At 41.9% G+C, this 12,158-nt stretch overlaps 1 protein-coding gene across 19 annotated transcripts in view; it reads right to left on the reverse strand.

The window, feature by feature from the left end:
- Magi1 (membrane associated guanylate kinase, WW and PDZ domain containing 1) overlaps positions 1–12,158 on the reverse strand; it is a 576,610-nt gene that overhangs the window by 22,692 nt on the left and 541,760 nt on the right. For 11 of the 19 annotated variants that reach the window (XM_051203414.1, XM_051203411.1, XM_051203410.1 and 8 more), the window contains 4 exons: positions 8,538–8,754; positions 4,812–4,895; positions 2,027–2,118; positions 392–584 (listed from right to left, as the gene is read on the reverse strand). In XM_051203414.1, the coding sequence (XP_051059371.1) occupies positions 392–584; positions 2,027–2,118; positions 4,812–4,895; positions 8,538–8,754 (586 nt within the window). The remainder of the gene's footprint in view (positions 1–391; positions 585–2,026; positions 2,119–4,811; positions 4,896–8,537; positions 8,755–12,158) is intronic. The other 8 variants (XM_051203407.1, XM_051203406.1, XM_051203405.1 and 5 more) reach the window with 3 other exon arrangements.

Below are 12,158 nucleotides of genomic sequence, written 5' to 3' on the forward strand. Positions count from 1 at the left end.
AGGCGCTGTGTCAGGAAGACCTAGCTCATTCTGTGGTCCAAACTTAACTTCTCTTTGAATGTGGAGCTGACCTTTTCTCACGCTCCTCCTGGACCCTTCGGTTGAGGATTATCATCCAGTGAAGGGGAAGGCTAAGTTGTGGTTGGTGAAGGGGGCAGGAGGCAGGGGATGTATATTCAACTGGCATTCTTCTGGAAGTCTTTTTGGAGCATATGCAAACAGCATATTAAAGTACCTCTGAACGACAGCACTTTTGCAGAGCTGGAGAGAAGAAACCATCTGGAAATTTCTGAGTTTGATCACATTTGCAAACATTTGCTAAAATAGAAGCTCGAGGAGGCAGACGTGAGAGCGATAGAGCATGGTCTGAAGGAATGAATGAAAAACATACCAGCAAACACCACTTTACGCCTCACTGTGAGATTGACATGGCCTTGCTTGGCAGCTTGTTGCATAAGCTGGACCACAAGCTGGTGTGATTTCCCAATTACTGGTGTCCCATCCACACAGATTAATTCATCTCCAGACCTCAGGCGGCCGTCTGTGTCAGCAGCACCCAGTGGTACGATGTGACCGATATAAATCTGTCGAGTAATTAGATGATGGATGAAACATTTTCCTGTTGGCTTTACTATCAAGATTGATGGCCTGTACATCTCTAGAAATAATTCAGTTCATTCATTCATATCCATGTGCATGCCACAAACAATTATTGAGCACCCACTGTGTATAAAGCATTATGCCAGGCACTGTAGCAGTTTTTAAGAAGTGGAAAGAACTATTTCTTGCATGGCTCTTTGACATAGATAATACCTGTGGCCTGTCCATCATGTAATTTTTATTCTTCCACTCTGGAGAAATGGGCACTTCAATTCACTCACTTATAAGGCCTTTCCTCCTTTGCTGTCTACCTGGGAACCCCACTTTCATTAAATTCTGATTAGTATATCAATACTTATTTTCTTTAAGGGCCTAGCACTGTCTGCTTACCCATAGGGCAACTCAATAAACATAAAATGAGGGGAGAAAGAAGCAAGTTCTTGCTTGACAGCCCCATTTCCAGTGTTTTTCAGCACTAGAAGATGGAGGAATGATTATATTTAATGTCTGGCTGTCTTGCTATGTGAGTTTTAGTATGGGTGTGTGCTCTGTCTTTTCAATAGACAATACTGTTAACCACTTTCTTTACATGGCATTTAGAGTTTGTTTATAAGGGGCATGAACAAAAATAGTGGCTAAGAAGATGTCGGAGTTGGACCTTGTCAGTCCTTGCATTTACCTAGCTCTATGACCTAGGGACAGTTAATTAGCCTTTTATTTTGGGATACATTTTGGATAAAGGAGAGAATATATGTTAAAAGTTTTTAGTATAGCACATCATATATAGTAACTGCTAAATAAATACTAGGTTTTTTCAGAGGCAACAACAGTACTTCTCTTTCATTTTTCTTTCAAAGTACCCTGTGATGTCAAATTAAACTTACTCTAAGAAACTGGGGCCCAAGAAGGAGATTCAGTGTTTCCTGATCACTGTGAAGGGTTCTCTTTTTTCTATTATTTAAAGGCAGGGTGCTGTTTTCTTAACCACTGCCTAGTGAAGTTCTCTCTGTGCTCTGGCTACTTACTACACAGATCCCTATACTTTCTACTCAACCACACATATACACCCCACTACCTGCTGTAGATACCACAGAATTGACCACAAGGAGGGTGAGCCTGCTGTTTCCTTAGATAATGCCTACTTTGCCATCTGTTTTCCTTCTTTTTAGTATGTGTGTGGCAGCTGTTGCAACCCCCACCACACAAAAAAGCTTTAGAAACAATTACTTCCCTTCTTCCTTAAGACAAACAAACAAACAAATGTGGCTCCACAAAAAGCAGTAGGAGATCCATACTACTCAAGATGAAAGGGCCAGGGCCACAACTAGCAGGACTCGTTTGTATCTTGGTGATCTACCAATTGCCACCACTTTGCTTTGAAGTTGTAGCAAATAGCACCAGGGAGAGAAACAGATAAAAGACTCACCGGTTCCCCTGGCTCATTTCCACCCAGAATTCTAAATCCAAATCCAGTCTCTTTTCTCCAAAGGAAGATGTCCTGTTCCTGGTAATCTGGAACTGCAGAGAAAGAAGGGAAAGAGATCATTTTACTAGTACAGGGAATCATGTGTCTAAAATGGGCACAATTACAAGACCACAACGGATGATGTAAGCACACACAAAAGCTTCCTAGCACAGGCAACTAAAGAAAAGAGCGTGGGTAGGTGACACAGCAGATGACAATGGGCACAAGAAAGCAGTATGAAAGGTGAGCTCTGCAGTTCTCCAAAGGACTATGACCTCCTGGTAATTCCCAATTTAGCTCACACCATTATGTACAATTAAGCCTGGAGTCAGCAAGGGCCTCTCTCTCCAACTTTGCTGCAATAGGAGTCAAACTACGTGCTGATTGTTGCACTACAAAGCAAGCAAGGATCTAGGGATAGGATCACATGAAGTGAGGGTCTCCCCAGAGAAGGAGTCAGCAATGTGGATTTGAAAGTTCCTTTGAATGGCTTGATATTTTATTTTGAGGATAAGTATTATGGCTTTGGTTAAAAAAATTTTCAACTTCTTTTTAATAATTTTCTTGTTTCCCAACATAATCAAGATAAGTGACACCAGTAATGTGATATGAGATCAGTTTTGTGAGGAAAAAAAATTACTCTCAAGGGCTCAGTGGAAACTGTTTGCCTATCCTTCTCTAGACTATGGGTTTTATCCCTGGCACCATCATGAAACAAAATAACCAGAGTTCAGTACTATTATCCCAGAGTTGCCAGGCTGCTATACCCTTAAGGTCAAGTGATGACAGAAACTTCTGAACAATTAACCACATCTCATCACTAAATTACAGCTTTTCCCTTAATTTGCCTATGGTATTTGAACATGTACATATTAACTTATTATCCAGTAAGTTGCTATTTATGTCTAACACTCAGTATGGTCTAATGTTTTAAAATGATGCTCTCAGTAAATTCCACAAGAAAATGTTTGTTGTGAAGTCATTCTATATAAATGCACTGTTACTTCACTGAGATAATAAAAGGGTTGCTTTCCCTTTATTTTTATTGAGTATTTTAGTGTGAATACAAGGTATTTTATCGTCTATAAAGTGTTACAACTTTTAGTTAAAGAGAATGCATATAATTTAGTTGCAGTAAATCCTAAAGGGGGCATTAAATAACTGTTCCACATTCTTTCTTATTTGTTTCATTAATTGTATTTTGGGCTGTAGGAGTATCTAGGCTAGAAAATTTAATTCCCAAGTTCTCCAGTTTTGTGTGACAGAACAGGAGAGGTGAAGATGGTTGTTTAGATTTCACATTGGGAATTATTGGGAGTTCCTTTTGAGTGATTTGCATAGTAAATTAATAACCCGAAGGAAACAAATGAATAGGTAAATACAAGGCAGAGGACTCACAAAATATTTTGCTGGAGCTTCTTTAAGGCTAGGGCTCTACCTGGATGTTTGTATACAACCCTTTATATTAAAACTGCTGAGGCTAACTTGTAAAATGCCAAGGAAGATGAACTCAGCTACATCATTGGACTCCTACAGAAACATTTGGAGATGAATGTGTGTGTGTGTGTGTGTGTGTGTGTGTGTGTGTGTGTGTGAATAATACATACTGCTAAGTACCTCATCGGAAATAACAAACTAAGTGAAAGGTTGTTCTGTCTTTTGGTTTAATCAGGGAAGGAAACTAGCACCCCGGAAGAGTACTGGTGATTTTCAGCAGGTACACATGGATGCTGGCAGAGTCAATCTGATGTCTACTGAGCTCAGGCGATTTCTAAGAGCAATTAAAGGGCCTTCAGCCCAGATCCATTTTCTCTGCATCACTTGCATTATTTGTCTATCCTAAGGGACAACAAAATGTATCACATTCTGCCTTATGTGTCAATGGGGTGTCAGCTAACATGGTGCATGGCAGACACCCAGCAGATTTAGGTCAATCACCCAAGTTAGGCCACAGGAAAAAAAAGTTTTTCTTCCTTTCAAAAATCAACTGGAAAATGGTAAATTTATTTAGAGAGTTTTCTGTTGAAAGGTGCCCCGTGACAATTGGGATATAAATAAACTAGCATTGAGCCAGGAAACACAGACATAAACACAGACATGGGACAAGGAAAGCCTTCTGCTACTTGACTTCTAGCATCTCAACAATTTTACTCTTTTACCCACTAAATACCATTTACCCAAATAAATATAACCTTGGCTAATGAGTTGGTATTGAAATACCCTATGATAGTCAACATTTTATCTCCTGCACTACTAATTCTTCATATAAGAAGTACCGAGATTTTGGAATTAGTTCCCCCAAATGTTTCACTCTTTACTTTCAGAAGAATCATATCTTAAAGGGCAGCGAGCTGGGGCCATTTCTCTGACATTACTGTCATACTTATTATTATCAATCCAGCTGTCTGCATCTTAGACTCTCACCTAGGGAACAATCATTGCAGTTAATCTGCTTCTGGTATTGGTAGTGGTCACTTAACGAAGCAGCAGAATGACTTTCCTTGATATTTCACAGGAGAATGGGTCACCAGGCCCTGGCGCCTCTACTGCTACAGACACACAATGGACACACATCACTTCCTAATCTCATCTTGTGTTTGGTTTATGCTCAGCCAAAACAAGCCTAAAAATACTTCTTCATGCATGATTATCTTCCCTCACTTCTGTGGACTTCTCCCCAGACAGATGGGAACATCAAACAGGATAAATGATAATGGAGAAACAAAAGTTTGCAGCAGATCCTTACTCTGACATTCTCCAAAATTCGTGGAATTGATCTCTCTGTCTCTTTCACCCTTGCTCAATCCTGATGCAGGCGAAGGTGACATAGCTGGAATATCAATTTCACAATTGGGTAAAGCTTAACATATGCTCTTTCTTGGTTCATTTTAATTTAGTCATGATTGATAAGGGGTGTGCAATTCAGCTTCACAAAAAAGGACATGACAGCTATGGATTTTAAAGGACTGTAGTTCGGTTCTGTTTTTCACATTCTTTTGTCATGGTGCTTTACTTGTCAAAAAACTAACTGAACACCGAGGGTTTCCTGTAACGTCCATACCACCATAGGCTCCTGATGTTTAATGAGTCTAACCACATTCTTGATTGGCCTTGTTTCAGTCATGTCATGAACTATAGACAGCTGCCTAAACCCTCATCGCCTTTTGAGAACATGTGTGTTAGCACTACATAACAACACTTGTTTAGGGGAGTATCAGTTCCTGAGAGAATCCATCCTTAGACCGAAGCATGCCCTGGTGAATTCTAGGCAAGGAATCTGTTGAATCTGAATGAACACACAGATAGAAACTGTTACAATCATCCTAAAATCTTGGTGTCAGACTTGTAAGCTCAGCTCCCTAAAGAACATGCTGGTTAAGATGACAGCTTTGACTGCTTTCTGAGCAAGCTATACCGTAAGCAAGCAAAAACTGTCTTATAAGCTTTGGAGTTTCCTTTATAGCAAAGGCTGTTGTGCACTAGGAGACTGTGTGAACATCTGCGAATAAGACCAATCATGCCATCTTTAAAGACATGGTTCCAACTGTGTTATCTAGAGGAAATACCAAACAGGCAAGGTGGCTTATTTAAAGGACTTCAAGTCTTTAATTAACATTGAAATTCTTCAAAGGGATTCATTAACACTTCTATAATTTAGATTAAATCATTCTGACACTGCTGCTTTGGCAGAGAGCCAATCCGAGAGGATGGTATTTTGTGAAACACCTAGAACAGGCAAGGGAAAGTGGTCAGCTGTGTGTTCATCTTTACATTGCCCCTAACAATGAAGTTCAATAAGAAGGAAAGGAATTTTCAACATAAAGGGAAAAATATGTATAATTAATTTACTGTGACTTACTTCCAATTTTTCTTTAGTATTTGCTTATTTTATTATCAAGGGACAGGGAGGCAATTCCAACCCATCAAGAATACTCCTTTTTAAAAAGGATAGTTTTTAAAAAACAACATGTAAAATAACTTAGGGCAATGGCAGAGATGAATTTGAGGTTACACAAAATGCAAATTCAAAGAAGAAATTGCTATAGGTTCATCATCAGGTACCATGGGAAGAAGAAAACCTGTGCTAGAGACAGAATAATTACTGGAGGTGTGGTCGGGGGAGGAAGAGCCATCGTTACTCTCATTTAGCAGAGAAGAAAAAAATCTATGCAGATCTCAACAGCCATTAGGCTGCTACTATCACTCAATTATAGAGCCTCCAATCACCAAACAGACATTGATTCTCACTCATAGGGCTGTATCCGATTGCTTAGATGCTAAAGAAAGCAAAGGGACAAAAAGGAAACCATTTCAAATATTCTAGTCTGACCTCACTTGAGCAACGTCAGTGCCTACAGCAATTGGCCATGGCCATACTGGATATTCCAATTTCTTCTCCTGGTGAAAACTTTCTTAAAAGTTGAACTTAAGTATCCAAGTCCCAAGAAATACTGTCGCTTTAGGGTGGGTGAGCCTACCGTTGAGCATGTGCTCCAAGTGTCCTGTCAATCCAGGAGGTCCTGCCACTACTTCAGGGAATGATTTATTTGATCACAACATGATTGGAACATGGAAAACCCAGTCATAATGTGTACTGCACTGAAGAAAGCATGTGCATGGTCAATAAAGCAGTCACTCAACATCCCGTAAAGTTGGGTCATTGATTGAAGAAGCCACATGGTTAGAGAGAAGTGTGAAGGGAATATGGAACATTCTCAATTGGAAGACATTCCTTCAGTGTTGTTTTACAGAGAAATCCCTACAATTAGAGGGGTTCCTGGTATGAAGCCCAGGTTTACACCAGTTGGCTGTCTGTGATATAAAAACCTCACACGCTATGAAACTCAAAGTTTTTTAAGTACTGATGTAACACCACAAGAAGAAAACTCCATACCATAAAACTTATTTACAGATAAAATCACTGCAAATATGGCCTAAAATGACTTTCTGGCTTTGTGTGTAAGGGATGTAAGGGATACACAAAACATAAACAGATTTGGAAATCAGACTCAGGGCTCATCCTCAGACTGTCTCATTACGGATAAGCATACATTTCAAAATCCGAAATTGGAAGCATTTCCCATCCCAGACTTTTTTTTTTTTTTTTTTTTTTTTTGATACAGGATGCTTAAGTTTGCAGTTAGCATTTGCTGCATTTGTAGGAAATTTCCTTCAGCCTGGCTTCCAGAGTACTTTTAATGGTGTCTTTCCAGGGTATAGATGGGGGTCCATTTTCAAATTAGCTGTCTTGTCAGCATGGTGAGCCTCAGCCGGTCCAACAGCCTATCTAATGGCCCAGTGTTTTACTCTGATGGTGATAAGACTTCAAGGGACCTCTAACAGCTGATAATCAGCGAGAGGTGAGACTCTCATGTGTCCCCTGATTATTGAGCTTTACCTAAGGGTTTTGTCAGCTTTCTTTCTCAGGGCTGCTGGCCTTACTCCCTTCCTTTATCTGAGTCACGGAACAATGGAGGTCTCCCCAAACACCCTCCAGCCAGCCAGGTATGCTGCACAGCCAAGTCAGAGTGGTTGGTGAGAGGGGGAAGAGCCTTTACCTCTCACAATCTCTGAGCTTCACAACTCTCCAGAGCAGTGACATCAGGGTGGCTGGGGACAAGGCCCCCTGTTCTAAGGGCACCCAGGCAAAACAATGCTGTTCTTTCTCCCAGCTTCTCCCAGGCCATCAATATAATGTCCTTGCTCCTAACACGTTTTGCCCCATTCCAGGGCATACTAACTAACCAGCCAACTCAGGGAGGGAATGGGCGCTGCCAGCAAAGACAAAAGGGCTTTTAGGGACTTGCATTGGTAAAACTAACAAAGACTGCTGATGGTGAATGTCCCCAGTAATCATGTCATTAAAAAGGAGAGAAGGGAAACAGGAGGAGATTTTAGGTTTTTAAGATTTGGGAAGTTCTGAAGTATATCTTTCCAAGTCGATCATAATAAAACAATGAACATACCTAACCACTGGATAGATGATTAAACTACAACCAATCTCTGTGGGTTTTTTTTTTTTTTTTCCTTTTCACCTTTTTGAGGGAAATGTTTGCAAAGACTGAAGAGGATAAAATAAAACATTACCAGTATTTTCAAGAATCACAGGGCCACAAAGAAAGTACCTGACCTCTTCTCACAAACCCACAATCACAATAAAGCGCTGTTGTGTGGGAGCAGCTTCACCAGGCAGGAGTACAGACAGAGCATGCCACATCCTCAGTCCAGGAAAGAATGAAGACAGCAGCTCTCACCAACAACTTCTTTGAACCAGAAGGAAAACATCTGTTTTTGACCCAGGCTTCCTCAAGCTGGAGACATCATCTAGCCTATGAAGGCAACCAGGGCATTCTACCTGCTCTAAGAGGCTGTGGCTTCCTGTTTCCTACCTTTCCCCACTGGATGACCTACATCTCTCTTTATTAAGAAGAGGTCAGAGCATAGGAAAGCAGGAACCCAGGGAGCTACTCACGTCGGTTTTCATACATGCTCCTGGACTGGGCCCAGATTTTAAAAGGATCTGGTTTTTTCTGCCCAGAGCTGTCGGTCTGATCTGGAGCAGGGGCGTCTGCAGGTGGGTACTCGGGGAGCACCTGTGTGCTGTGACTTGGGGATGCCGTGTGCAGACTCCGGTGGCTGGAGACACTGTGTTGCGAGCTGTTCTGGCTGTCTTTCCTCTCCAGTGGCTGCTGTAAGAAAGCAAGCCAAAAGAAGAAGGTGACTGTGGCTTCTCCAGTGAGCACCTCTCCCCAGCCTGCCTTGGCATAGCACTTCTGTACACACACAGAGAGACTCTCTCTCTCTCTCTCTGGGTGCTCCAGCAAGTGCTGAATGCAGATAAATCCTCAAGTGATTGGCAGGAAGACAGAGGGGCGGACTAGACAGAGACATAACCATACCCATGCTGTTCTCCGGGCTGTAGTGGGAAACAAATCTGATTTTCTTTGTAAGCTCTCAGGAGGACACATTGAGCTTATTTATTGTAAGATGCATCTATCCTGACACCCTTAGTTCTTGACAAAAATAAGTGACTCAAAATACCCTATGTTTTCGGTGTAAGTCTGTAATAGTCACAAGCCATACAATCAGGGCTAAAAATGCTACTTGGGGTCCATATGCTGTATCTCTCAGTGATAAAATACCTACTCTGTTCGATAGGTTTCCACCAGTCTTGTTTCAGCAGGAACTGGGTCAGAGCATTAGGAGTGCCCTGATACTCATGTACAGAGAAATTAGCACTTCCACAGTCTTTAGTTAATAAATTCTAACGGCAGGGCTTTCTACCTTCTGAATTACTGAGAATATCATGATTTTAAAAAAATCAAGAGCAAACCTGGAAGTACATATACATGTTTCCCTTCAAGGGTCAGCCTTCCCAGACTGGTAACTTGTCAAAGTTTTAAGTACTTTTCAAAGGGGAACTAACTTCACCGACTTCAAAGGCAGAGTCAAGTTCCTGATCACTGAAACAAGCTCAGCACAGACTTGCATTTATTTTATGAAATGTTCTCTGGTCATGGTTTCACCCCTGCAAATATGATGCTGGAGTTCCACCTCATCTGCAAAAGACACCATGTTTCTTCTATGCCTAGTTATCAGGAGCTAGGGGACCAGAGGGGGAGGGGCATTCCCCATCCTCTACCATGCACACCTCAGAGCTGTTTTTAAAGAGGTTTGTAAGATCCTGGTGTGTGTCCTGGTCCCCTGGAGCTCTGCCACCAGAGGTTATCAACAGTCCTCCATCTCTCACTCCCTGTTAGAAATGACCATGGTCCCTTCCCCTTTTATTCCTTTTTTGAAATAAGGAGATGAAGTGAGTTCAGAAAGAGCAGATTTGCTTTGTTCCCTTTGTGTAGTGGCATGTGTGTGCAGTGCATGTCTGTGCACACACACACACACACTGTAGAAAGGGGCCTTACACTTTTTCTTTAAGTCAGGGTCTCTCTTTGACCTTCAGTTCACCAAGCAGGCTAGGCTACTTAGCCAGTGAGCCAGTGAGAGCCTTGTCTCCACCTCCCACCTCACCTTTCTGGAATTACAAGCACCTACTGCTACACCTGTCTTTGACTATAACACCTGTCTTGAGACTATAACTTAGGTATATATATTTGCGTGGCAAGCATCTTATTGACAGCCAGCTCCTCAACTCCTAGATTGAGGTGAGATCTTGACTTCACTGCTAGAGACCTGACTGCAGGTTTTAGAAAAGATACATAATTGAAGAAAATGTAAGGTTATTCTAAGGTTATTAGAACTTTGAGAGGCTTAGCTCACCCACATGCAAAGGGGGTGACACACACTGACAAAGATACCAAGGAAAGCCCAGGGCAAACACAACACTACTTCACCCTTTTTTTCTCCCTCCCTCCCTCCCTCCCTCCCTCCCTCCCTCCCTCCCTCCCTCCCTTTTTTCAGATGATAAAGTACTTAGCTCTGTGCCAGATGGAGTAGCATTTCTGAGATTTGAAATAGGCACACTGCCATCTTTTAAGGTCCTTCCCTACACTGACATCAGCTTTCATGGCCTCACATCATACCCTGAAAGGCAATGCCTACCCTGACCCTTCCCTGGGTGACACGCTAAAGATACTGCGGGTGAGAACACCAGTTCTTTTCTGAATGTGCCTGTCTCACCAGTGTAGCTCTTACAAGCTCTCAGTCACAAAATATGCACAGCACCAGTCCATTGTTGGTGTGAACATACAGCATAACATTTAGAAAAATAAGGACACCATGGGTAGGTTTCTTCCTTTTAAGTTTCATACTTTTCATGCTGCTTAACCCTTTTTAAAAACATAACAACAGGTAATGTCTTACAGGTAAGGAAAATTAAAGGTTACTTCCAGCTTGAAGTAAACTCTAGTACACAGCATTAATATGGACTATGGCTTCTGTGTTGTTAAGAGATATTCTAAATACCCAAATCATTCAACACAGGAGCTGAGTGTGCCTGGAGACTCACACATGCCCCTTCTAATTCTTACCCTGATTTTGTTCCTTAAAACAGTGGCAGATGCCCAAATGTAGGATGAGCCCAGCAGCACAGGGTCCATTTCACAGCTGAAATAACCTGAAAGCTTCAGTCTCCATTTGGGGTCACTTAACATCCCCACCCACTCGGCCTGCATGCTATACTATATCTAGAAGAGTGGTCACATGTATGTAGCTATTTCAGGGGGTACTTCGCAGTGTGTGTCCTACTGACTTCTTTGGTCCCTGTCCCTGAAAATCAAACTTTAACCTCTTACACTAGATCACTTTTCCTCTGGAGTCTGATGATTGTATTGGGCATTTCCATCCTATAATGTGCCCATTAGTTTTTATGTCTGGTGAGTGATCCCCACAGAGCCAAGGGCTGGAGGATGTGGTCCCCAGCTGGTGGTGGGGTTGAGAGGTTGTGGAGCCTTTGGCCCAGCTACTAGAAGTGGGTCTCTTGGGTTGGCCCTTGAAGATGATATTGCCCTTCTGGCTCTAGCCTGACCTTTGTGCTTCTTGTTAGTCACCCTTATGTGATCAGCCACTTGATGTTCCTGCTGACAGAGATTAAGCCACCTTGCAGGCATGCCTCCTCACCCTGATTGACTGAAATTCCCTAAGCTCATGAGCCAAAACAAACTTTTTTCCCTTTAGCTGCTCATGTGGAGAATTTTCTCACCTCACTGAGAAGAGTCATGCACAAACCATCACACATGTTGCTCAAGTGGGTTTTGAAGGCACTAAGATGTTTATCCCAGTATAACAAATCCCACCCAGCCTCAGATTTAACTAGAGAGTTGCTTGACCATAAAGGGAGTATGTGGATGAAGTGTACTGAAAACACTTTTCAAATCATAACAGCCTTTCTCCCCTGCCACAAGGGGTCATCTACATCTGACTGAAAACAAGATAGGCACAGTCTTAGATGAAGGAACAAAACTGCACCTCTGTCAAACTGCCTCTAAGTTCCTCTAATGTCATCTAATGTCACCTTTCAGTCAGAATACTGACTAAGGGAGACTAGCAAAGGGATATCAAAAAATTTGGAGAATGTGCTCCAAACACTAAACCACAGAACCACCCATCACTCACTAGCTTAATTTGACGACATACCAGT

Source organism: Phodopus roborovskii, unplaced genomic scaffold, assembly GCF_943737965.1.
Source record: "Phodopus roborovskii unplaced genomic scaffold, PHOROB, whole genome shotgun sequence".
NCBI lineage: Eukaryota > Metazoa > Chordata > Mammalia > Rodentia > Cricetidae > Phodopus > Phodopus roborovskii.